The 27,959-nt window shown below is 48.9% G+C and overlaps 1 protein-coding gene across 1 annotated transcript in view; it reads left to right on the top strand.

The window, feature by feature from the left end:
- Positions 1 to 27,959, top strand: part of LOC144769976 (uncharacterized) — a 134,385-nt gene that overhangs the window by 48,072 nt on the left and 58,354 nt on the right. The window contains exons 2-3 of the mRNA XM_078654170.1: positions 13,348 to 13,452; positions 26,076 to 26,193. Of these exons, the coding sequence (XP_078510296.1) occupies positions 13,348 to 13,452; positions 26,076 to 26,193 (223 nt within the window). The remainder of the gene's footprint in view (positions 1 to 13,347; positions 13,453 to 26,075; positions 26,194 to 27,959) is intronic.

The following is a 27,959-nucleotide window of genomic DNA, read 5'->3' as shown; positions in this document are numbered from 1 at the left end:
AGTCAACCACGACAAACTGCTAAGAAGACTAGAAGGCAGGATGGCCTTCTCTGGCACAGCCCTTCTATGGTTCAAATCCTTTTGGAAAATAGAACACAATCATTCATGACCAACAAGATCCTTTCCCCATCCTCTCCGAACCTACTAGGAGTACCTCAAGGCTCTACCTTATCTCCCACTCTATTCAACTGTTTTGTGCCAAGGAGGAAGGGTGAGGGCCTCTGGAGGAGTACCAGGGCGCTTTAGGTGGCCTTTAGAGACATCTTTAGGGTCACCACTTCTCTGTGCAGAGGGCTACTGGGACAGCCACAACCACAGGGTGTGAGGGAAGGCAGAAGACAAGACCTTCAATGAAAGACAAGGGAGCATATTAACAAGACGGGGAGATACAATTATTGCCGCTTTAGCGTCTGTTTTCGGCCGAAAAGCGGCAATAATTTTATCGCAATATTAGCAAGGACATACTAATGCGTGTTTCCATGATTTAGCACCCGCTTTGCATCGTATCGTTAATGAGATGCAAAGTAGGCATGCCTGAATAGACTACATGGGAAAATATCGCGAAGGCAGCTTTGCGATATTTACAGCAATGCCCCGGTCGGCGTAGTGTTAAACAAAATCGCGCTAACCAACCATTAATGCTGGATTTTAACGTCTGCTAAAATCCAGTGTTAGGCATACTTTGCATGGGAGGTAGAATGTGGGGTTACGACCACAGGGTCGTATCAGCAAGGTCATCGCTGTTCTGCAGGGAACAGCGCTCTTTTTCCAGCGATGTTGGGACATTTCCCTGCTATCACTGGAATTTTCATCGCCAATGTGCTAAGCGTTGTAAATACAGCGCTAGCTCGGCGATGAATTCCAGCGATAGCCGGCAATTGGGAAACTCACGCTAGGCGCGGCCAGTGATAGTTATCGCTGCCGCTTGTTAATATGCCCCAAGGTCTGTGGGAGAAGTGAGCTTCATTCGAGACCAGTCTGTCAGTTTCTCTTTGTAGTTCTGTTTCCCACCAAAGGATATTTCAAACTCCACCTGTTGTAAGCACCCTTTATCAGGAGATTGTGTACATCAGATAGGGACAGAGAATGCTGTGGGAAAGGAACTGTTTGTGGTGCAGGAGGAACAGGTGTTGTAACCCAAGAGTAAATGTGCTCTGCCCCTGCCTCCCAGGGCTCTGCTGAGCATCCGGTCAGTGCAGCTGTGCACTCTGAGCAATCAATCCATCTATTCACACCCTGCTCTTCACACCTCAGTGATTTCCAAAACTCTGCAATGTTCCCTCACTTCACACGAAAAAGTCACATTTTAATGTTACTTTAGGACACAGAACCGTGGTTCCCACCATGGCATTATATGTAATATTCATAAACAGTAGAATATTTCTGCACAATTGCAGGATCCCAGATTCATTTTCAAGTTTAAGGTAGTTCTATTTAAATTTTTACTACTTACGTAATCAAAAGACGTATGCAGGTGTGCAACATTTTCTATGTTTTTATATATATATATATACAACTATTTTCTATTTACAACATTACGTACAATTGCCTGAAAACACAACGGCAAAACCATTTATAATCAAAGAAAGAAAAAAGCATAATATGTGCTAGTAGTAATAATATGGGTTTGCAGGTGCAAACATGACGGGTTTCCCTTCAGGGATTCCTGAAGCGCAGGGGCGGAGCTTGAGCAATACCATTGGGGGTGGTGGGGGGGCGGGGGGGGGGGTGTGAGCTTCATTTTAACAATGACGCTGGCATTAATCAGGGCCCATGAGAGGGGCTAAAGGGGCAGTGAAAGGCAGACGAATGTGGATTGGCAGGGGTAGTACACAAGAGAAAATACAATATTTCGGAAAAAAAATAACCAACATTCTTCCAAAGCAGAGAGGGAGAGAGTGTGTGCCTTTTTTCCTGCATTTATGTAAAAATTCCTGGTGAAATCCGACAGACACCTCACCATACCTGACTGAAAGCACCTGTACCCAACTATTTGCCAGAAAATATATATATTTGAGGGGTGTAACACCCTTCCCCTGAGGCACCCCATACCGGAATGCACAATAGAACCAGCCAGAAGATAACTTTATTTCAGCTAACTTATCAAAGATCCCTGAACACACTCACAATTCCAAAGCTTCATTTTTTGTTTTTTTGTACTAGAAATCTTTTTATTGATGATTTTATATTTAATCTGCAACACATATTTGAAAACGATATGCAAGACAGCACAAGGGAACTTTTGAGCATTAGAAATTGAAAAAATGCCTCTAGTGACTGGCACCCAGCCAGAGAGAAATGAGGCCCTGTAAGGGGGAGAAAAGGACAAGGGAGGTGGGTGGGAAAGGGGAGGGGAGGGGTGCGCCCCATAGTATAGCAAGGGGATGCCCAAATAGTTGGCGCGCTCTGAGCCTGGGCGGTGTAAACCAGGCGTTTTCCAGAAGAGTGAAATCATGTGTCCGGGGCAACCAAACGCGGGTGAGCCTGGTGTCCGTGTGCGCTATCTTATGGGCCAGAAGCTCCATAGCCATGACAAGCAAGACGCACGGAAGCCATTGGGCGAAATGGGGAGCAGAGAGTTTCTTGAGTTGCCTGGCAGCGCCCAGCATATGACGTATAAGGCACTGACCTGTGTGTGTCATCGCTTCCAATTCTATGGGTGACAATGGCTCGTTGAGGTATCGTCCAGTGTAGGAGAGTAGGATCTGCTTACTATGGTTACCCCCACTCTTTTCTGGTGTTTCACTGTTTTTCGACTCCAGATTGGCTACTGGGTTACCCTTGTGAGTCCCTAGTATATGGTACCTTAGGCACTAAGGGCATAGGTACCCCAGAGGCCTACCAGGGGCTGCAGCATGTATTATGCCACCCCTGGGAAGCCTTCCAAAATGGCACCACAGCTCTGCTACTGCAGCCTGGTTAAGGTGGTGCATGCACCCCTTACTAAGATATAGGTTACCTATATCTACCTTAATCACTGACACATATAAACCTATAAGTCACTCCTATGGCAGGCCTTATCAATCCTGAAGGCAGAGTGCTTGGTTTTGTGTGAGAGAGTGCCCATGAATGAGCAGGACCCCTCTGCAGCTTTTAGAATCTATTCTCTGTAGCTGTTCTGTGATGCAGCCAGACCATATACTCTTAAGTGCATTATAACCTCGCGGTAAATGCTAACTTTGGAATAGCTGCATCGAAACATGTCGTGTTTGGTGTCAAACACTTTGGAATCCTACCCTCCTGCCAGTCCTGGCGGCGGGGGTAGAATTTTACCCTTCTAGAGGGACAAGACATGCACACACTTTCTAGTTAGGTGGAGTGTGGCTCAATGGTTAGAGCGGCAGACCCTGATGCAGAGGTCTGGCCCGGGACCAGGGTTCAATTCCTGCCTTGGCGGGTCTTGGGCTCAATTTCCTTGGACCTGACAATTCTCGCCTCAGTGCCTATTCTAATCATGGGCCCCACGCTGCAACTCTGGGCAATAGCTTGCTTAACCTCCACACCGGCCCCAACAGCGCTAGGATGCCTGGCTTCACCCTGGGGGTGCCCAGGAGTGAACACTTCACAGGGAAAGCAAGGAGGGGTTCCACAGCGGTATGAGTAATAGCGCCAGGAAACCTCTTGGTGGCAGTGCGCTCTACAAATACCTTGACATTTAAATTTACATTTAGTTAATAGTTTAAAAGAGCCTCAGCATCACAAAAAGGATGCTGCAGCCACAGACACAAGTCTGACCTCCTGCTGCTGGATGAAACTCCGGCAGGGGAGGCCTGGACATAGGTTTCCTGTCACAGGGAGGTGTAACCACCTCCCAGACAGGCTGTAGTGTATTGGGGCTGGGTGGGTGCATTCAGAGAATGCTTTTCAGACAGTGCTGGGGGCACACTTGGTGTCCCTGTGCATATCCCACTTCAAACCGGTTGCAGGGGCACTCAGCCCCTGCTCTGGCGTGAAACTGGACAAGGGGAAAGGAGTATAGCCACCACCCTCCCTGGATACTCCCGTAGGTGGATCCCCAGAGTATGTCCAACCCCCTATCTTAGTATAAGTATAGGAACCAAGTCCTTAGGACTTCAGATTACACCTGGACGAAAGTCTGCAACATATATCCTGGAACTTCGAAATTCTACATCAACTAGAAGACAGAAGAATCTCCTTTGGGGTCAAGGAGTGACTCCCCTGTTCAAACAGGCACCAAGAAGCATCTTGCCAGTCTGCATTTCCAAGTCTCCCGCCGGATCCTGATGGATTTGTGACTCAGGACATGGACTTCCAGACGTCTCGGAGGCTGACACGAGATCCCACCAAAGCTGAGACCCGCTGCCCTCATGAGTGACGTGGGACCGAAACTCCTGGACACTGTGCACATTTGCAAGTGCATCAACTTCCCGAGCTTTTCTGAAGTTGTGCATTGGGCTACTTGTAGTCCAAACCCCGAGCACCAGTTGCACTGAAGATTGTGGGCCTACACTCCACAAGCATTCCGTGGGCTCGCTTCTAGCATTTCTGCTTGAGGCTCCTTCGTGATCCCATGTCCGTCGACTGGTGGGTCCCCACGAAGGTAACTCTTCTGTTTCTTGGGCTTTCTTGATTGCTCCAGATGTGCCCTGACTCCCCTCCAAAGGGTGAGTCCCTCAGACTTTGCTGGTTTGCACCAAAGCCAATCTTTGCTTTCTGCATGGGTTGCTGTTGCCAAGGCTTGTTGGGTCTAATCCGGAAACCAACACCACAACACTTGACATCTTTCATGGCACAGCTCGAATCCAGCTCCTGGTCAACCTCGATGCCTCCTGGTTCTCATGGCTGAAGAGTCAAGCTTCACCTTCTTTACCTGAAATCACCCAACATCGGTTGGCATCTTCTCCCCGCCTTCCTGGTCACTGGCTAGTGACCCAGATTCTGTCCCCTCTGCTTTCAGGTTCTTCAGATCACCGATCCACCCTTGGATCCACCGGGACACTTTCCACTTGGTCGCCTGCAGCACGTTTCAGCAGTTCGCCATTGAAATAGACGACGAAACCCAACACGAAAAGACACCTATGCACCCGGCTTCCCTGGGTGAGGTAACTCGAGTACTTTGGTGCTCCCGTGGGTGTTGACTCTAGAACCTACCAGTTCTAAAGGGGTTTGCTCCAAGTCCTCTTCTAAGTGTCCTTAATCTGTAATTTTCCAATCGCAACTTTCCCCATAGAAGTTAATAGTGATTCGCGGCTGTGTTTAGACACTGCACGCGTCCCCCGTGGGCCCCCTGTGTCACTACCTTGGGTAGTTCGTGTTGGCCCCCAGCGGTTCTAAAGGCTCTAGGCCTTGTATCTATGTCAGTCGTGGTTCTTATACCACTTTATTAGTATATGGTTTGGTACGCCTCTAGGGCTCAATATATATTGTGCTAATTTACTGTGTGCTAAATAAGTTTACTGAATGTACTTTTGCCTCTAGCGTCATAAAGAGACTAGAGGGATGTGTTTAGAATAACTACATATATTTTATATATATACCTTGTGTGGTTCTCCTTTCATTTGGTCGTTCACGAGATTATAGACTGGTAAAACAAGCTGCTTTACATTCGTTCAAGACTTAGCCTGAAGGCGGCTCTCCACAGCTACCTCTGGGATAGCTTTCTATATAGGTTGTCTAAACCTACCATCAATAAGGGTCGTTTGGACTGGTGCAAGGTGCCCACTAGAATAGTGGACAGCATATGCCAGGCCAACTTCTCACATCCAGTAGATAAGTTAACACGCCTAACACACACCGCAGAACTCACCAGTGGTTCCATCAACAAGAGTCTGTCAGTCAAAGACACCAAACCATGAAGCTTCTTTGTCAGGAGGTTCATGCACATGTGTTTCATAAATCACCAATACAATCAATAGAGGAGAAGCAACAGTCCTCAGTGTTGATAGTGAAGCCCTTTGACTCACACACAAATGCTAATCTAGTCCCAGCTAACCTGCCCCTGCAGAAGCATCCTGCAGCACGCACGGCCAGGCGGCTGCCTTCTGACCAGACACAAGAAGTCCTACAATATAGTGGGTTCTGCATCTCCTCCAATCAAACACCTAATAGGTGGATCAATCTTCCACCCACAGCAAAGTCAGCCTCACCTTCCTGCCCTCTGCAGAGTCCTTCCTAAAACTCACTCCTCCAGTACACTTCACAGAACAAGCCCTGTCCTTCCTCCTAGCACACCCACCCCACACCGCCAGACACCTGTCTCCTGCCGCCTTACGCTGTTGGACAGGCGGTCTCTCATTAAGGACACCTGTCATCTTGCTGTTTCCTGATTACCTTTGTGGCCCTTGAGGTACTTGTGCCCACAGTCTGCACCCTAGCAGTTACAGAGCTAGAATAAATGACCACAGAACCCCACCCTGTTCACAAGTAACACCGAGGACATCAGTAAGACCTGCGAACAACCAGCCCGACCCTGGCGCTGTGTGCTTAGCCAAGCAGACTATACACACACACACACACACACACACACACACACACACACACAGACAGTCAAACAGTCCACGGTGACACATGGCTTAGGAGGCATATCATTTATCCTCAGTCTTATCATCTTCTCCTCTCTTTCTCTCTCTCTCTCTCACACACACACACACACAGTCCACGTTGACACATGGCTTAGGGGGCATATCATTTATGCCCAGTCTGATCATCTTCTCTCTTTTCCTCTTTCTATCACACAGACAGACAGACACACACAGTGGAGAAGCGTGGCTCAATGGTTAGAGCGGCAGACCCTGATGCAGAGGTCTGGCCTGGGACCAGGGTTCAATTCCCGCCTCAGCGGGTCTTAGGCTCAATTTCCCCGGACCTGATAATTCTCGCCTCGGTGCCTATTCTAATCATGGGTCCCACTCTGCAACTCTGGGCAATAGATTGCTTAATCTCCACAACGGCCCCAACAATGCTAGGATGCCTGGCTTCACCTTGGGGGTGCCCAGGAGTGGACATTTCACATGGAAAAGCCAGGAAGGGTTCCACAGCGGTATGAGTGCAGTGCCGGGATGCCCGTTGTGTGGGCATCCGTGTGCTTTACAAATACAACACATTTACACACACACACACACAGAATCCATGGTGATACATGGCTGGCATATCATTTATCCCAGTCTGATCATCTTCAGCTCGTTCTCTCTTTCTCTCACACACACTTACACAAACACTCACACACACACTCAGACACACTCACATACAACACCAGGCCTGTTTTGCGTGAGTTGGAGCTCATCAGTAGCGTACAGCTTGTTTCCAATGGTATATCAGTTATGCTCAGTCTGATCATCTTATCCCTTTTCCTCTTTCTGTCACACAGACAGACACACACACACACACACAGTGTACGTTGACACATGGTTTAGGAGGCATACCATTTATCCTCAGTCTGATCATTGTCTCCTCTCTTTCTCTTTCTCTGTCACACACACACACACATGCACACACACACACTCACACACAGTCCATGGTGACACATGACTTATGTTTTGATGTCTGGATGATTTTTACCCCATGCACACATGCTTCAGGAGTAAGATATGGAGTTTATTCTGGCTTGCTTTCTCCACTCTCATCATCCCCCCCCCCCCCCCACAGATTGCACAATGCCACCATCAGCTCTTTCTAAGTGAAGTTTCCTGTGTCTGTACCTGTTTTATAGATCCACCCAGAGCTGCTCATCAGATGCAGCTCAGACCAGAGGACCTCTCACTGCTTCCAGCTCCTCTGAGGATCCTGAGCACTAGTGGAGGCTCTGACAGCACTGAGGAAGGATCACAGAATGGATCAAACTTCATCTACAGGTAATTCTGATGCACTCTCAGGACAGAGGTGAGTACATCTGAAATGAAGGCAATGGTTAATGAAATGCAGTCTGGGTAGAGTGGCTAAAGACCCCCCATCCCCCTTCTCTAGTAGTGTGTATTGTGCAGTCTGTCCAGAATAAATACATTATATTCTTCACAGGGTCATTGCAGGTCAACTGATAAAATCACACCTCTTAGCAGCACACCTAAAGCAGGAGATGGATTTGCTGCACGCTGCAGTGCAGGGGAAAGTTAAAAACTGTGTAGGGTCATATCAGCTGAGAATGCCCTGCTGCTGCTGTCACCTGTGATGCTGCAGTAATTATGATTTTTTTTTTGAACCAACAGTGGTCCCATGCATATAGAATAATCGGGAAGTGATAAATATAGGCACAATGGATACTATATTAGATTTGACATGTCCAGCCGGACAGTGGTCTCAATATTTTACTTTACAAGAAAATCAATAACAAAATTCCTTCAGCAATTCTTCGTAGTGGGGCACAAGCCTGTACCCTGACACTTACAAATTGGCAAAGTGAAGAAATAACAACAGGAAAGTGCTTTTAGGCAAGAGCTACAGATTTCTGCGGTTACAAATGTGGCAGAAATTCAGATCACACCATTACAGAGATATAACAAGTGGTATCTATTCAAATGTATATGGTGCTACAAAAAGGTCGACGGCGTTTCGATCCCACTATCGAATTATGGGGATCATCATCAGGACATTAGTGATGCCTAAACATTAATAGCCTCAGTTGCCGAGTGCGCCCGAAACAGTGGTTCGGCGCGGGTTGTGGGAAATGGGTCAATGGCCGGCAGCCCCGAGATCGGGAGCCTGCGGGTGCCGCGTCAGCTGTGTGCAGGGATTTCTTCCTGGCAAATGCTATCAAATGCAATAGCATTTGCCAGGAAGAAATCCCTGCCGACTAAACCGGCTCCCGATTTTGGGGCTGCCAGCCATTGGCCCTTTCCTGTTTGTTATTTCTTCACTTTGCCAATTTGTAAGTGTCAGGGTACAGGCTTGTGCCCCACTATGAAGAATTGCTGAAGGAATTTTGTTATTGATTTTCTTGTAAAGTAAAATATTGAGACCACTGTCCGGCTGGACATGTCAAATCTAATATAGTATCCATTGTGCCTATATTTATCACTTCCCGATTATTCTATATGCATGGGACCACTGTTGTTTCAAAAAATATGTTGCCCGAGGTCCTGTGCTGACTTGTTTGGGTGCCCTTGTTGATTTAGAAACACGCATTAATTAGGATGCCTTACACAATGCACTTATAACAAAAGAACGTGCCTGAACTGATACCACAATTTAGAATGCAATTCACTCAACAGAGAAGAAAGCTCATTTCAACCTGCAATATTGACATTTTTGTTCAATTTGACGTTATTATTTTTAACAAAATTTTACATTTTATATACAAATACTACACCAATATTCTATGGAACAAAAATCTCTCTTGAGTGCCATATAGGCCCCCGATTGATTTTTTTCACTTAGAGATATTTCTTTTTTTCAGATACCTCATTGGCCCTGATGAGAGTCCCCCCTTCCAACTTCTGATTGGGACTCGAAACGCGTTGGCCCATGTACAAAGTGTTGCTCTCACTAAATCTAAAAGTTGAGAAACCCTGTGTCTCAATTGGTTTATACACATTGTGCTTTATCAATCAAGTCGATTGTGATTTAATTCCAAGTGTATATATGTATAGTACATTATACCACACGTGCTGATCGTTTGTGCAACCTTTGTCTTTTTCTTTTCCTCCCTCCACTCACAATCCTTGTTCTGGTATTTTCACAAAAGTTTTATTTGCCAGATCTGTGTATATATGGACGTTTGCTGTTGAGTGACTGTGACATGACTGACTAGTATGAATGATTTTTGTTACATAGAATATTGGTGTAGTATTTGTATATAAAATGTAAAATTTTGTTAAAAATAATAACGTCAAATTGAACAAATAAATCGCTATTGATTGGCAATATTGCAGGTTGAAATGAGCTTTCTTCTCTGTTGAGTGAATTGCATTCTAAATTGTGGTATCAGTTCAGGCACGTTCTTTTTTTATAGGTTATAGGTGCTCAGCCTAACTGATTAGAGCCAACTCTTTATTGTTTTTACACAATGCACAGCCTAGCACCATGGTGCAGAGGTGAGTCTGTGCTGAATAGTGCAGGCGTTGTACTGGAAGCAGACCCTTCCAGTACAAATTCCTACACCAACTCATTTGGACTAGTTCTGTGTCCTGTAACTCACATGCAGTCTAGATTTTTTGCCGAACTAAAAAATGTCCCCTTGTTAATGCCTGCTTCAAGGAGGTATTAGCTTTATACGCAAATAAAAAATTGGGGGAGTTTGTGTTGCTCCACCCATGTAAAACCCCGAAATCGTCCACTTGGTGCAAAGCAACACAAAGAGCTTTTCACACTGAGAAAAGGGTTTTCATGGTGGCATTTTGCGTTGCTCTGTGCGGTTTAGTAAATACATTGCGCTGCCTTGCGTTATTTTGCTTAGGGTTGGAGTTGCCTAGTCTGCACTGAGAGGGAGAGAGAAAGGGAGTGGGAGAGAGCGAGGGAGAGAGAGAGGGAGAGGGAGAGAAGAGAGAGGTTGAGAGAGAGAGGGTGAGAGAAAGAGAGAAAGAGAGAGAGGGGGAGAGAGAGAGGGAGAGGAAGAGAGAGGGGAGAGGGGAGAGAGAGAGAGAAATGGGAAAGGGAGAGGAAGAGGAAGAGGGAGAGAGAGGGAGGGGAGACGGAGAGAATGAGGGGGAGAGAGATGGTGAGGGGCAGGGAGGAATAGAGAGAAGAGAGGCTATGGTCAGCACTGACACACACTGAGAGAGACTATGGTCAGCACTGACACACCCCAAGAGGCTATGGTCAACACTGACACATACTGAGAGACTATGGTCAGCACTGACACATACTGAGAGGCTAGGGTAAGCACTGATACACACCGATAGTCTATGGTCAGCACTGACACATACTGAAAGGCTATGGTCAGCGCTGACAAACACTGAGAGGCTATGGTCAGCACTGACACACACTGAGAGGCTAGGGTCAACCCCTACACACGACGGGTGGCTATGGTCAGCACTGACACACACCCAGAGACTAAGGTCAGCACTGACACACACTGAGAGGCTATGGTCAGCACTGGCACACACTGAGAGGCTATGGTCAGCACTGACACACACCAAGAGGCTATGGTCAGCACTGGCACATACTGAGAGGCTATGGTCTGCACTGACACACACCAAGAGGCTATGGTCAGCACTGACACACACTTAGTGCCTATGGTCAGCAATGACACACACTGAGAGGCTATGGTCAGCACTAACACACACTTAGAGACTATGGTCAGCACACTTAGAGACATGGTCTGTACTGACACACACCCAGAGGCTATAGTCAGCACTGACACACACTGAGAGGCTCTGGTCTGCACTGACACACACCCAGAGGCTATGGTCAGTATTGACACACACATAGAGACTATGGTCAGCATTAACACACACCGAGAGGCTATGGTCATCACTGACACACACTTAGAGACTATGGTCAGCATTGACACACACCGAGAGGCTATAGTCAGCACTGACACACACTTAGAGACTATGGTCAGACTCAGCACTGACACACACTCAGAGGCTATGGTCAGCACTGACACACACTGAGAGACTATGGCCAGCACTGACACATACCGAGAGACTATGGTCAGCACTGAAACACACCGAGACGCTATGGTCAGTATTGACACACACTAAGAGGCTATGGTCAGCACTGACACACACCAAGAGGCTATGGTCAGTATTGACACACACTAAGAGGCTATGGTCAGTACTGACACACATTGAGATGCTTTGGTCAGCACTGACACACACAGAGGATAGGGTCAGCACTGACACACACCGATAGGCTAGGGTCAGCAGTGACACACACACACACAGAGGCTATTGTCAGAACTGACACACACTGAGAGGCTCTGGTCTGCACTGACCCACACCCAGAGGCTATGGTCAGTATTGACACACACATACAAACAGACATTGTCCAACTTTGAAAAGTACCAAAGTCTCTGGTCAGCCTCTGCACCAACTGAGATTTAGTGGAAAGACTTTAAACACATTAATAGTCGGAGTCTAGATTTGGCACAGCTTTGGTACACACACTGAGCCACAGTCCACAAATGGTACACATACTGAGTCACAGTCCAGCCTTATATACAGTAAGTGGCAGTCGAAATGCAGCACACACAGTGAGGCATAATGCTGAATTGGTACATGCAGTAAGTTTCAGTCAAGACGCTGCACACACTGAGAGTCACCAGTCAGTCCCTGAGGAAACACTGAGTCACTGACCTGTCTTGCATCAAACTGAGACTTACTTCCAGACCTGGCAAACACTGAGGGTCACTCATTTTTCTCACAGATTCCTAGCTAGCACCAATCCACACTGATCTTTCTCGGTGCTCAATAAGATTCCATAAACAATATTGGCCGAGGGGCAATCTTGGCAGGTACTGAGAAGCACTTTCAGTCTTAGCACACACTGAGACTCAGTGACCAGTCTTTGCACACACCGAGACTCAGTGACCAGTGTTGACACACACTGAGACTCAATGACCAGTGTTGTCACACACTTAGACTCAGTGACCAGTCTTGTCACACACTGAGTCTCAGTGACTAGTCTTTGTACACACTGACACTCAGTGACCAGTCTTGTCACAAACTGAGACTAAGTGACCAGTCTTGGCACACTGAGACCCAGTAACCAGTCTTGGCTCATAGTGAGACTCAGTTACCAGCCTTGGCACACATGGAGACTTAGTGACCAGCTTTGCACACTGAGTATCAGTGACCAGTCTTGTCAAACACGGAGACTCAGTGACCAGTGTTGTCACACTGAGACTCAGAGACCAGTCTTGGCACACTGAGACTCAGTGACCAGTCTTGGCTCATAGTGAGACTCAGTGACCAGCCTTGGCATACATGGAGACTTAGTGACTAGCCTTGGCACACTGAGTATCAGTGACCAGTCTTGTCAAACACTAAGACTCAGTGACCAGTCTTTGCACACACCGAGACTCAGTGACCAGTGTTGTCACACACTGAGGCTCACTGACCAGTCTTGTCACACACTGAGTTTCAGTGACCAGTCTTTGTACACACTGACATTCAGTGACCAGTCTTGTCACACACTGAGACTAAGTGACCAGTCTTGGCATACACAGAGTCTCAGTGACCAGCCTTGGCATGCATGGAGACTTAGTGACCAGTCTTGGCACACTGAGAATCAGTGACCAGTCTTGTCAAACACTAAGCCTCAGTGACCAGCCTTGGCATAAACTGAGACTCAGTGACCAGTCTTGGCAACACACTGATAGTCATTGGAGTGACTTGGTACACATTAAGTGAGGATATTACATGTCGCCCTGTGATCTTGTACTCCAGCTACAGGCAGGTGATCCACTCCCGCATGTTAAGTTAACACGGGATTCTGTCATTTCCTCTCCAGGTGGCCGGGAGATCCCGCGTCTCAGGAGGCAGGCGATAACCCTGGGAGTGTTGGTCGCAGTCAACGTATTCATAAACATCGTGCTCTACCGTCTGGGTAAGCAGTGTGGAGTTGACTTTCAGACACCCTAAGACCCCCCATGGCACATGAAAGGCCGTCTCTGCCTCAGACATGATTAGAAAAACTACAGATAAAAAGAAATAGAGGCTCCTGCCTCTACATTGTAACCACAGAATTACAGTGAGGAGGTGGTCGTCGGCCTCAGCAGGAATGTCTGATTCAAAGATTTGTCTTAAACATTGTTTAGTATGTCCATTCTCCTGGATGATGAAGATGGAGATGGTGATGATGATGAAGATGATGGTAATTAAGTGTTCTGAGTGCTGAGAGTTAGTGATGGACAATGATGATGATGATGATGATGATGATGGAGAGGATATTGATGCTGATTATGATGATGGTTATTATTATTATTATTATTAAGTGTTAAGGGCCAGATGTATCAACATTGCATTTTGCGAGTCCTTAATAGTGAATTTTACCGATTCGCTATTATGGACCCGCAAAATGCAATGTATCTAGGTTGCACACATAAAATTGCGATCCCTACGCATTCTTTATTTGCGACTCACAAACTGCGAGATGAAAATAAGGAATGGCTTCCCATTCATTTCCATGGGACTAGAGGCCCATAGGAATGAACGGTAATTGCATTGCCAATTTGCGAGTACCCAATAGGTACTGACAAATTGCACATGCAATTTCAAGGGTGCAAGGGGGCCAAAAGGACACCCTGTTGCACCCCTCAAATGTGCATGTGTGCATTTGTGGCACACATAGATGCTCTAGTGGTCATTTGTGATTCTTTGAAGCCCGGTCATACAATTTTTTTGCTTCAGTCATTGCATTTAAGGAACCGCAAATTGTGATTCCCTAAATGCATTCGCAAAATAGGTAATCGCAAAAATCTGAGATGATACTAAGCAAAACAATTGGTTCTGTCGGGATGTTTACAATTGCTTAGAATACTGTTTCTACATACAGAGAACAATTACTTATTTTACGATGTATAGAACAGTAATTCATGAAAGAAAAGGAAAAACACACACCTAGGTGTGACAAGGGAGAGGCAGCAACAATAGTGCAGTGGCCCCTCACAGCCCTGGGGCCGAGTGCCACTGCACAACTGATTGAGAAGCACAGAAAGGAGCTACATTCAGAGATGCACAGTAAAGGGTCTTGTAATGAATAAGAAAGACTCAGTATTAGTAGCGCATTAAAGCTAAACATGTCTAACGCCTCCTGTTGCACTGCTCAAGTATGGAAAGTGCTAAAGTGCTTCTTGGTTATTGTCAGTGAAATAAATCAGTGCCTTGGAGTTTGGACTGAAAAATAAATTCACCCCTTCCTGCCTCACTTAATCTCTCCTATTTGAATTCTCCCTCTGCCCCTCTCTCCCCCCTCTCTCTCCCCCCTCTCCTCTCACCATCTCTCCCTCCCTCTCTGTCCCTCAACCTCTCTTCCTCTCTCCTGTCTCTCTCTCAACCCCTCTCCCCTACCTCTTTCCTCTCTCTCCCTCTCTCCTCTCTTTCTCCCTCTCCCACTCCATCTCATCTACCTCACCCTCTCCCTCTCTCCTTTTTTTTTTTGCAGAGTTTTATATACCGCGAACTAGACCCGAACCGAATCGGGTATCAGAGCGCTTTACATAGCACCAGTTACGTTACATGAGGACGGACACACATTCATTTCAGGCACGGGGAAATTAAGTGATTTGCCCAGAATCACAGGAGGTTTTGGCGTCGTTACCGAGACTCGAACCCAGGTCCCCAGGTCCGAGGTCGAGCCCCCTAGTCGTTAGGCCAGCTCCTCTCTCTCTCTCTCTCCCCTCTCGCTCAACCCATCTCCCTCTGCCTCTCTCCTCTCTCCTCTCCCTAACCTCACCCTCTCTCTCCCTCCTCCACTCCCCACTCCCCACTCCCTCTCCCCCTCTCTCTTCCCCTCTATCTCCACCCCCCTCCCTCTCTCTCTCCTCTCCCTCTCCCTCTCCACCCTTCCCCTCCCGCCTCTATCTCTCCCTCTCCCCCTCTCACTCCATCCCTCCCCCTCTGCCTCCCCCTCTCCCTCTCTCTCTCGCCCCCTATCTCTCCCCTCTCCCTCACCCCTCCCATCCCCCCTCCCCCTTTTCTCTCCCTCCCTCTCTCTCCCTCTCATTCTCACTCTCTCTCCCTCCCCCTCTCTCCCTCTCTCTCCCCGCTCCTTCTCCTTCTCCCTCTCTTTCTCCTCCTCTTCCTCCCTCTCTCTCTCCGTCTCCCTCTTCCTCTCTCTCTCTCTCCCTCTCTCTCTCCTCCTCCCTCTCTCACTCTGTGGAATTTTAGTTTGTGAGCTGAACATCATCTGCGCCATCTTGCCCATCCCTCAGACTCACGTATGAACTAGCACGACGGCCATTTTAGGTACCATGGTCTCCCTGTTTACGATCGCCCGTCAGTGCACTTCCCTGACCCTGCAAGCATCCCCCATGCACCCTGGCTGCCCCCGCTCTCACATGCACAAGTCATGAGCCCTCCCCTCCCGCATGACTCTGTCTCCGAGAATCACACCCCGCGCCTGACCAACACCTCCTTTCCTTTCATGAATACCCCTCCTTTGGTGACCCCTTCCTCTAAGCCTGATTGTCTGCACGGACCGCTGGTCATCCCTCTGCCTGAGGATACAGTTTATTGCCCACTACTGTATGCACTCGCCTCTCTTGAAAGGAGCCACTATTGATCATGACCTCCCCACCCCCAGAGATTCGATCAGGCGCACACGTTCCAAAGGAATCGGCAGAACACTCAGCTGCGTGATAGCCCCCTCCCATTGTATGAGAGGTAAGGGCCTCTACTGTTGTCATGTGTTGGAAGGGGCCGGAACTGGGGGGGGGGGTGCCGGGGATGTCATCCTCATACTTCACAATGTCTCTGTTGTAATAAAGAGTGTTCACATGTCTTAAACCAGTGTATAAAAGACGAAGCCTCAGAGAAACTTGTTAGAGCACCTCGAGACGATACCTTGTTGTCCGATCTGACGTGTTCTGCTCCGTCGGAATAAAACTTGTTTCCTGTCGTCCTGTCTCCAGCGCCTGCCTCTTTATTGGATAACTTTGTATGGTATTAGAGGCGTTTAACGCCGGGCAAATTTAACTTAGGAAACATCAACTAAATCGCCTGACCATTTTGAATTGATCTTTATCAATTGGCGCCCAACGTGGGGCCCATCAGCGACACGTGGATCCAGTGGGAGAGGTCCCGACGACAGAGTGAACGACTGCAACGATCGGGAGAGCTCCTGTCCGATAGACCCTCGTCTGACAGCCGATCATCTGAACTTCACTGATTCCGAGCAGACCTCTCCCGAGCGATCTACGGTCATGACTGGGAACCACCAGGAGTGCCGGGATAGCAACAGAGAGTAGAGGACGATCGGGCGCTGGAAGCGGAAGACGAGAAACTGTCCATGCGGTCCGGGTAAGGTCGTGACACACGACGAATTGCGAAATTGATTGATTGTTCTTATTGATTGAAATACTAGTATTTGCTTTGTCGCTCTCTGAGATATTCGCTGCCTGCAAACGGGGAGGAATAGGAATATTCTATCTCCCTTTGCGGATAGTGAAGGGTAGGTAACGCGGACTTTTGTCCCCCATTGTAATCTGCCGTGCCTATTTTTCTCCCCATTGATTGATTGATTGAATCGAGCATTGAATTGTTCGAAGTTGGTTCTCTTAAGGATCTTCTCTGCTTACAAACGGGGAAGAATAGGAATATTCTCTCTCCCTTTGTAGAGAGTGAAGGGTAGGTAACGCAGGCTTTTGCCCCCATTGTAACCCGTCGTGCCTATTTCATTCCTCATTGATTGATTGTTTGTCCAAACATTGACTGTTTGGAATTGGTTCTTTTTGGAGGTATTCTCTGTTTGCAAACAGCGCAGAACAGGAATATTCTGTCCAGCCTTTGCAAGTAGTGAAAAGATAGGTAGTGCAGGCTTTTGCCCCCATTGTAATCCGTCATGCCTATCTTCTCCCCATTGGTTAGTAGTTGGGTCAACCCGGACCGCTTCTTAGAGATGAACCATCCAGCTCCATTGGAAGGCACCCCTAATAAGGACATGTTTAGTAAGCAAGGACTAGTCGCTATAGCTTATAGTAAGTTATGGCATAAATATACAAAAAAGGATCCCGAAAGTCAGTGGCCACTGATAGGTTCTTTTGATGAAAATAAAATAAAAACGTTGGAAGCAGCTGTAAAAATAAATAAGGCAACGCCCACTATGCTCGATAGTATTGGCATGTGGCGCAAAGAAGCAGAACAGCGAAGGAAAAGAGAAGAAGCAAAAATAGTGAAGGAGTTACGAAAAGCAGCCCATCTGGCCGCAAAAGAACTAGATGAAGAAATAAGAAGAAAAGAGGAAGTTAAACAAACACAAGAATCAGGACTGGCAGGCCAATGCCCTGTCAGGACCCCCCCTACGCTCTACCCAGAGATGCCCTCCAAGCAGCGGGCAAATGACGAGTTACTGCTCGGTCCTCCAATTATCTACATGCCCCCTCCTTATGCTCCCTGCCAGCCTCTAGCACAACACTCACCAGTTCAAAGTGCAGGCGAGGGTGACCCTAGCGCTAGTGCCCCGACTCTTACGGCCTTCTCACCGGCCGCATTAGTAACAACATCAGATGAACTCGAGACTGGCAAACAGCCAACAGCCAGACCAAATAGGTTGAGCAAAGACGAGCGGGATGGAATTGACAAAATAGCAAAGACGCTGGTAGAACGGAAGGAGAGCGAAGAATATACGATGAATATGCACAACTCACATGCCGGTAGTCACAGACGGCATTTCATTTTACGGTTCAGCTACCACACCCTGAATGCATATGAGGATAGGTACCAGAATAAGGGTCCTGCTAAACTGACGGCTCTATATAGAAGGGTCGATGTTGGAGATGGGACTGAGAGCGATGTGACGGACCTCTTCATGCAAACACTTGAAGTCTTCTGCCACCTCGCGGAACAGAAACCAGAGGTCAAGATCACAGTCCCTGAGAGGGTTGAGCCCCCATTAGAAGCAGCCAACACTATGATGCCTATCAGAGAAGCCGCCCCCTACTGGGTTCCCCCAAGAGGTCAGGGAACAAACGATGATATCAACCACGCAGATGCAAAAGGGAGGGTTGTGTATAACTGGGTTTTTCAACCATGGGATCGGCAAGATATTTTAACTTTTAGGCAAACCCTGCCCGATTTAAGAAAGAACCCTACAGCATTTTATACCGAACTTGGCACAGCCTTGGGCTCAACCATAATGACCCTATCGGACATTGATTTGTTTTTCGGGTTGTGTCTGCCGGCCGATGTGTGGAAGCAAATCCGGAAAGCCGACCACACAGATCTGTTCGGACACACCTGGAAACAACTCAATGAACTAGATAGGCAGCGAGAGCCCGGAAAGAAACCTGTAAAAGACATACTGGAACTCCCCGACAAAATAGTGCAGAAGCTAAAGACGTTGATCCCAGAGAAGAAGGTAGACTGGTCGGTAGTCACGGCTTGCCGCCAGAAACCTCAGGAGGACGTATCAGAATACTTCTCCCGATTCGAGACGGTTTTCTCCGACTACAGTGGCCAAGACATGACCACCGCAACCGGACAACACCTATTCGTACAAAACTACGTAAAGGGGCTATCGCAAGAGGTCTCCCAAAAGTTACAGACGAGCGAGAGTAGTTGGGGAGCCTCCAAACATGCAGCTATCCTTCAGATGGCTCAGTATTACGAACACCAAAAGAACGAGAACGAGAGGGCGACTGAGAGAAAGAAAAAGGACTTAAAGGAACGAGTGATGATTGCGCAATTGCAGGGAGTGACTACAGGAAGGGAACGGTATAGGGGAAACTACCAGTCGAATGCCCCTCGGATCCCCCCCTTAGAGACCGCAACCCCACACCCGGCGCTCCACGAACCGACCTCGATGAGAACCAGTGTGCATTTTGTAAAGAATTTGGACATTGGAAGTCTCAATGCCTGGCCCTTCGGGAAATGATTAAAAATAAAGAGACAAGGGACATGACAAATGGCCCCAAAACTGGAGGGCACGGGCGAGGGCAGACCCACGACACCACCAATGACCGACCTGGCAGACCAAACACATTTGACCGCCCCCGACAGAATCAGTGCCAACAGTCCGACTGCAACAATACTGAAACATTTGCATAGGACGGCCAGGGGCAAGGGAGGGATCCAGTCGAGCTCTGTGTTCACCAGCAAGGTCCTTACGTCACTGCTAAGGTCCTGGGTACAAAGTCTCCATTCTTGGTAGACACTGGAGCGACACGTAGTGTATTATCAAAGCGACTGATTCCAAGGGCACCCTTGTCTGGCTCACACATTACATCGATAGGTTTCGATGGAACGCCCTCCACTAATCCCCTGTCTGTACCTATCTCCTTTGACCTAGGAAACAATCCCACTGACACAACGTTTTTTTCCTCTCCTCCAACTCCCCTGACGCCATTATGGGTATTGATTTACTGAAACATTTCCGAGCTACTATTAGGTGTTCCCCGGATGGAGTCCGAGTCATCCTGTACGACAACCTGAGCATGTCCAGACCCTACCCCACACGACATATGTACACCATAACAGATGCTGACCTATCCTTGCTCGATACCCTACCCCTGTACCTATGGGCCAGAAACGACTCGGATGTAGGACGAATGATGATCGATCCTGTACACATAACTGTTCGACCAGATGCAATACTCCCGAAACTCCCACAGTACCGGATATCGCCCGAAGGCGAGAAGGCGTTGGTAGCGATTATTCAGTCCTTGGTAGATGCAGGAGTGGTAGAGGAAGTGGTTAGTAATGTCTGCAATAGCCCTATCCTACCCATTATTAAGAAGCAAGGTGAGGGAGATGAGAAAGCGTACCGCTTCATCATCGACCTGCGAGAAGTCAACAAAGTGGTGGTACCACAGTACCCTGTAGTCTCAGACATCGCCTCCATTCTGACTCTCATCCCGTCCACTGCCACCACCTTCACCGTTATTGATCTTAAAAATGCATTTTTCTCTATCCCCATCCATTCAGACAGCCGTTATCTCTTCGGCTTCACTTTAAAAAACCGTTCGTACCGATTTTGTAGAGCTCCCCAGGGCTATACTGAAAGTCCCAGCATTTATAGCCAGGCCCTCAAAAGACAGTTGGACGCTGTCCAGCTACCGGATGGAGTGGTGTTGATCCAATATGTCGATGATATCCTTTTGGCGGCCGACACCACTCCACTTGCAATCACGGCCACTATCCAGCTCTTGCACTTTCTTGCGGAGAATGGCCACAAAGTCTCCAAAAAGAAACTACAGTTTTGCCAGCCCCAAGTGACATACCTAGACCATCTCCTGTCCAAAGAAGGGAGGAAACTTACGCCCGACCGAATCCAAACCATCCTAGACACCCCCATCCCAAAAACGCAGAAGCAAGTCCGTTTCTTGGTGGGCCTTACCTCTTTTTGCCGACAATGGTTACCAAATTTCAGTCTCATTATAAAACCCCTACTTTCCCTGTTGGCCAAAGATGTCCCTTTCCCACTCCCTTGGACCCCCGAATGCCAAGGGTCCTTTAAGGAGCTGCGGGATGCCCTTTGCTTGGCACCCGTCCTAGGAACGCCAGATTACTCCAAGCCCTTCTCCCTCTTCACTCACGAAAGGGAGGGATGCGCATTGTCTGTTCTAACTCAGCCCATCGGCGCCAAACAACGCCCTTGTGCCTACTTCTCTGCCACTCTTGACCCAGTCGCCAGAGCTTTACCTGCCTGCCTTCGAGCGGTAGCCGCTGCTGCTGTCTCTATCCGCCAGAGTGAGGGAATTGTACTTTCGAACTCTCTCACGGTGTTAGTACCCCACGCAGTTGACACCCTCTTGAATCAGACCAAGACTCAACACCTGACTAGTGCACGACTGACGGGGTACGAATTGACCCTACTTGCACCCCACATCACGTTGAAGAGATGCACGACATTGAATCCTGTTACACTGTTGCCCTTGCCTGAAAATGACCCCGATGTGCCCCCCGCACACGACTGTGTGACCCTCACGGACGAACAGACCAGAAGTAGAATTGACCTTCGAGACATTGCTTTTACAGACCCTGATGGAGAATTATGGATAGACGGCTCTTGTATCAAACTCCCAGATGGCACAACTTCTGCTGCCTATGCGGTGACGACAGCTCGAACAGTAGTTGAAACAGCTCGCATCACACAACGATCTGCACAGGCAGCAGAACTAATTGCCCTCACACGAGCGTGTATCATAGCAGCAGGAACCACGGCGAACATTTATACGGACAGCCAGTATGCCTTCGGGGTGGTTCATCATTTTGGGCTCCTGTGGAGGGAAAGGGGATTCCTGACGTCCCACGGCACGCCCATCCTTCACGGAGATCTAGTCTCCGCCCTAATTGAAGCAGTTCTCCTCCCCAAACGATTAGCAGTAATCAAATGCCAGGCACACAAGAAGGTGACAGATTTAGTCGGACAGGGAAACGCACTAGCCGACATCACTGCCCGAACCACAGCTGAGAATAGGACAACAACACGCATGTATGTGACCAGGTCACAGGCAGAAAAATGGACAAACGCTAGGGAAACGATTAGGGACATCCAATCGGCCAGCACACCCCACGAACTGACTGAGTGGGCACGGGTGGGTCTAAGGGACGATGAAGGCTGCTGGGTGACAAAAGACACGAACAAATGGTTGCTGCCCGACTCATACTTGATCCCCATACTGACAATGGCACACTCCCCTGCACACATAGGTTCTGCCCCCATGATTGAACTCATTTCCAAAGTCTGGCACAACAACAAGATCCCCGACGCGGCCAAACGCCTGGTCCAGCAGTGCCTTATCTGCCTACAGCACAACCCCGGGAAAGGAACTGTAGTACCCCGGGGAGGGTTTGGGATCCCCGACCACCCCTTTGAGGTCCTCCAGATGTATTACATCCAGCTGGAGAGGTGCCAAGGCTTGAAGTACGTATTAGTCATTGTATGTGCCTTCAGCAAATGGGTGGAAGCCTATCCGACCCGAGATAACACTGCCATGACTACTGCCAAAGTACTACTGAAAGAGTTTTTCCCTCGCTACGGCCTTTGTCGAATTTTATGGAGCGACAATGGCCCCCACTTCATAGCTGAAGTTATCCAACTAATCCTGAAGGGGTTGGGGGTAAAACAGAGGTTCCATGCAGTCTTCCACCCCCAATCCGCTGGCATGGTTGAGCGACACAACGCTACACTGAAACTGAAACTGTCAAAGATAGTAGCCACCACAGGACTTAAGTGGCCAGATGCCCTCCCACTGGCACTACTATCGATGCGCTCCACTCCCACTAAGCACCACTTGACCCCCTACGAGGTTGTGTTTGGGCGACCAATGAACCTCTGGACTGCTCCCAAACCGACCTCCATTCACGACGTCCCCGACGTCCTACTGTCAGATTATTTATACAAGTTAACTAAAACGTTGTCTGTCATTCATCAACAGGTGCAGCAGGCTATCCCTGATGCTTCCAGGGGTCCCGGCCACGATATCCAACCGGGAGATTATGTTCTAGTCCGGAACTTTCAACGAGCTAAGAGTCTGGAACCCCGGTGGATGGGCCCCTGGCAAGTACTGATCACCACTCGAACGGCTCTTCGAGTGGAGGGAAAGAGGCACTGGCTGCACGGCCATCACTGCAAGAAGGTCTCCTCGACCCTGGCCACGACAGACAACGTCAGCACCCAAGAAGAACTCCTGGACAAAGACCGACCATCACTGAACTGCTATCCTGATACCGAGGCACTTGAACTTGCAAAACACTCTGATCCCACTGTGCCATCCCGAGAAGGGTATTTCCTGCGTCGAAAGGAGGGAGCTTCGGCTAAGTAGGCCACTGACTAAGTAAAAAATCTCAGAACGGTGGCCCAAAGCAGCCAAGGGCTACCCGGAGAGAAGCTAAACAAAGTCTGTGGTTCTGCCCACTACCGAGCACCTTGAAGATGAAGATGATGGAAGCGCTAGATAAGAAGATGATGGAAGCGCCAGATAAGAAGACGTCGGAAGCAACCGGAAATACCCACTACAGGAACCCAAAGACTTATAATTTGCACAAATCAAAGACAATCGCTTTCTTCATTGTCTTCCTCTTTTGCCTCCTCCTCATGACTTCCTTCTGGATCTTGGAAGAAAGCACACCCGCTCACCAGATGTTGCCGACCACTGTACAGCCAACCACCATGAAAGAGCACTACCTGATCACCCTTTCACCTCAGCTCCGAGAAAGGCGTAAGGAGTTCTGAAACAATTCCTTCGTGCAACTGTTGCACCAGCACAACCTTGCTGCAAATGCCATGAACTGCTGGATCTGCGGGTTGCTCCCGCATGCCACCGGACACTCCATCCCCTTCATCCCTTCTCCTTTCTCAGTTCACGGCTCCTGCCTCGCCTGGTTGATCCTCTTGCAGGAAAGCCACAAGGACAACGCCGCTTCTGGTCAAACAGTGTCGCACTTCTACTATGGGTTCTCGCTGAACAAAACAGGAAAGACTTCTGCCCCCTTTTGTCCTGTGATTTCAGGTTCAGCCTTCCTTACGAACATCCCTGCCAAAGAAAGAGTCGAGATGCAAGTGCTCCACAATCCAGCCAGACCCACCTTCTCCCACCTACGGAAACAAACGGCTGCCACCCTGACCGTGGCCCTGTCTGTCATCAATGTCACAGGACTCGTATGCCTCGAAGGCCAGGGAACGTAGCTGGTGGGTCACAGTTCCTGTCGCATCACCAAAACATTGGTCTCAGCTGACCCCCCCTCCTTTGTAGCTTCCCCGAATATGTACTTTGTTTGTGGCACCAAAGCTTACACTTGGCTCCCGAAAGGCTGGAGGGGTACGTGCTACATCGCCTTCATTCTTCCTCCCACATATGTGGCCCCAGCCTACCATCACCGGCAAAAACGTGCTGGAGACATTGGACAAGCCGACTCCACCGGAGCACAGTTCCTGGATGCGGCGAAGGGACTTGTTCCTCTGTGGGGCCCAATGGCAAATAGCCGCGCTATCCGACACCTGACTCAGGCAGTGGAAACAACCATTAATATCACCGCTGGCATCCTCGCTAACAACACGGCTGAGCTTCAGGCAGTCCGCCTGGTGGCTCTTCAAAACCGTCTTGTTCTAGATGTGGTTCTGGCCGACCATGGAGGTGCATGCCGCATCATCGGCTCCAGCTGTTGCACCTACGTGCCAGATAACTCACCTTCAGTCTACAAAGCCATCGAACACCTCCACAGACTGTCCTCAGAGGTTCATCAGGAGCAGGAAGGATGGTCGCTTGGAGGCTGGTTCTGGGACACTTTGAAGGACTGGGGATGGAGATTGTTTACGTTTATATTGATGCCAATCATGATACTGTGTGGGTGTTGCTTAGGTATTCAATGTTTACCATCTTTGTGTGCACTCATTTCCAACTGTATATGCCCTAAGACTTTGGACTTTAAAACTGAGCACATGAGTCCCCTATACGAGATAGAGGTGCGTGGTCTCATGGGGATCGATCCGAACTGACAAGCTGGCGAGACATGTTAAAAGGGAGGACTGTGGAATTTTAGTTTGTGAGCTGAACATCATCTGCGCCATCTTGCCCATCCCTCAGACTCATGTATGAACTAGCACGACGGCCATTTTAGGTACCATGGTCTCCCTGTTTACGATCGCCCATCAGTGCACTTCCCTGACCCTGCAAGCATCCCCCATGCACCCTGGCTGCCCCCGCTCTCACATGCACAAGTCATGAGCCCTCCCCTCCCGCATGACTCTGTCTCTGAGAATCACACCCCGCGCCTGACCAACACCTCCTTTCCTTTCATGAATACCCCTCCTTTGGTGACCCCTTCCTCTAAGCCTGATTGTCTGCACGGACCGCTGGTCATCCCTCTGCCTGAGGATACAGTTTATTGCCCACTACTGTATGCACTCGCCTCTCTTGAAAGGAGCCACTATTGATCATGACCTCCCCACCCCCAGAGATTCGATCAGGCGCACACATTCCAAAGGAATCGGCAGAACACTCAGCTGTGTGATAGCCCCCTCCCATTGTATGAGGGGTAAGGGCCTCTACTGTTGTCATGTGTTGGAAGGGGCCGGAACTGGGGGGGTGCCGGGGATGTCATCCTCATACTTCACAATGTCTCTGTTGTAATAAAGAGTGTTCACATGTCTTAAACCAGTGTATAAAAGACGAAGCCTCAGAGAAACTTGTTAGAGCACCTCGAGACGATACCTTGTTGTCCGATCTGACGTGTTCTGCTCCGTCGGAATAAAACTTGTTTCCTGTCTTCCTGTCTCCAGCGCCTGCCTCTTTATTGGATAACTTTGTATGGTATTAGAGGCGTTTAACGCCGGGCAAATTTAACTTAGGAAACATCAACTAAATCGCCTGACCATTTTGAATTGATCTTTATCAATTCCCTCTCCCTCATTCTCTCTCTCCCTCCTCCCTCCCCCTCTCCCTCTCTCTCTCTCTCACTCTCCCTCCCTCTCTCACTCTCCCTCCCCCTCTTCCTCTCTCTCTCTCTCCCTCCCCCTCTCCCTCTCTCTCTCTCTCCCCCCTCCCCCCTCACTCCTGGTCCCCCCTGCATTGGAGAGAGCAGTATTCTACAGCCCCAGGGTGCAGAGCTCTGCTGGGCTCCCAGACGAGGCTGGAGAGTGTCCAGAGTCTTCCCAGAATCCTCTGCGCTCTCTTCTGAAAACCTCTCTGTGCCTCCGTCCAGGTAAACACCCTTTCATCTCTTGTTTCAGCCTGTTGAGGTACATGACGTCATGTCAGATGTGCATAGTTCCAGACTGGCCTTCATGTGTGTTAGGGTTCAGCCATGTTAGTGACGTCCCTCTGGGACAGGAGATGCTGAAAGTGAGGGCGGGGGTTCATGACGCAGGGATGACGCAGTCTGGGGTAGTAGTGGTAAATGCAGGCTTCTTACTACTACCAAGTGCAGCTCCTTGAACATATCTGCCTCATACCTGTGGTGTAGCAAGGATGCCAAGAGCTCTGAAGCAGCTACAATTGTAGTGCAGAGGGGCCCTCACAGCCCTGGGCCCCAGTGCCACTGCACCTGCTGCACGCTTGATAGGCACACTCTTGCCTCACACCCTTCCACCCCACACTCACACATGTAAATATGTTCCTAACATGTCATGTTGTGCTGTACTAGGCTCTTCAAGCTCACATCCCTCAAAGCCCTGGGCCCGGTGACACTACACCTGCTGCACCCTTGGTAGGTACCCCCCTGCCTCACACCCTTCCACCTCAAATGTAAATATGTTCCTAACATCTCATGTTGTATGTATTAGTCTGCTCAGGCTCACACCCCTCACAGTCCTTCCTCCCTGGTCTGTGGTACCTCCAGCACTGCTGATGCTCTTGTGTTACTGTGGACAGCACATCTATCTACAGCTGTGCAAAGACACAAACACACACACAGAGGGTTGTGTGTCAGAGTGTCATTGACAGAAATAATGCCTGCCTTTTAGTGTCTAAAATATCAATTGCAAAAAGTGAATCTCTGAGTGTAGATTTTCTAACTCTAATGTGTGATACTTATGGCACAATATTTTTGTCAGACAATATTTAATCCACAATATTCTGCTGCCAGACCCACAAAGAGGAGTCACTCTCAGATCACAACAAACATTTCAACAGTTTGTTACATGAACCACTTCATCAGGTTGATCTGGACTCCTCTCGTTTTCTCTTTTTCTTCCTCTCTGACACCCATTCTATCTCGCTTCAACTGTCTCTGTGCCAACTCTCTTCCTCTTCTTTCTTCTTATCTCTATCTCCCTCTCTTTCTGTCTCTCCCTCCTCCCTCCCTCTATCTCTCTGCCCCTGTCTCTCCCTCCATCTCTCTGTATGTGTCTCTCGCCCTCCTCCTCCTCTCTGTCTCTCTGTACCTGTGTCTCCATACCTCCATCTCTCTGACCTGTCTCTTCCTTCATCTCTCACTCTATCTCTCTGTACCTGTCTCTCCCTCCTTCCTGACTCTATCTATCTCTACCTGTCTCTCCCTCCTCCCTCCATCTCTCTGTACCTGTCTCTCCCTCCTCCCTCCATCTCTCTGTACCTGTCTCTCCCTCCATCCCTCTGTACCTGTCTCTCCCTCCTTCTCTCTGTACCTGTCTCTCCCTCCATCCCTCTGTACCTGTCTCTCCCTCCTTCTCTGTGTACCTGTCTTTCCCTCCTCTTTTGATTTCTCTGTACCTGTCTCTCCCTTGTCCCTCCCGCCATCTCTCTGTACCTGTCTTTCCCTCCTCTTTTGATTTCTCTGTACCTGTCTCTCCCTTGTCCCTCCCGCCATCTCTCTGTACCTGTCTCTCCCTCCTTTCTGACTCTATCTATCTCTACCTGTCTCTTCCTCCTCCCACCCTCTCCCTCCCTCCATCTCTCTGTACCTGTCTTTCCCTCCTCTTTTGATTTCTCTGTACCTGTCTCTCCCTTGTCCCTCCCGCCATCTCTCTGTACCTGTCTCTCCCTC

Source organism: Lissotriton helveticus, chromosome 7, assembly GCF_964261635.1.
Source record: "Lissotriton helveticus chromosome 7, aLisHel1.1, whole genome shotgun sequence".
NCBI classification, from domain to species: domain Eukaryota; kingdom Metazoa; phylum Chordata; class Amphibia; order Caudata; family Salamandridae; genus Lissotriton; species Lissotriton helveticus.
This window is presented reverse-complemented; position numbering and strand designations above follow the sequence as displayed.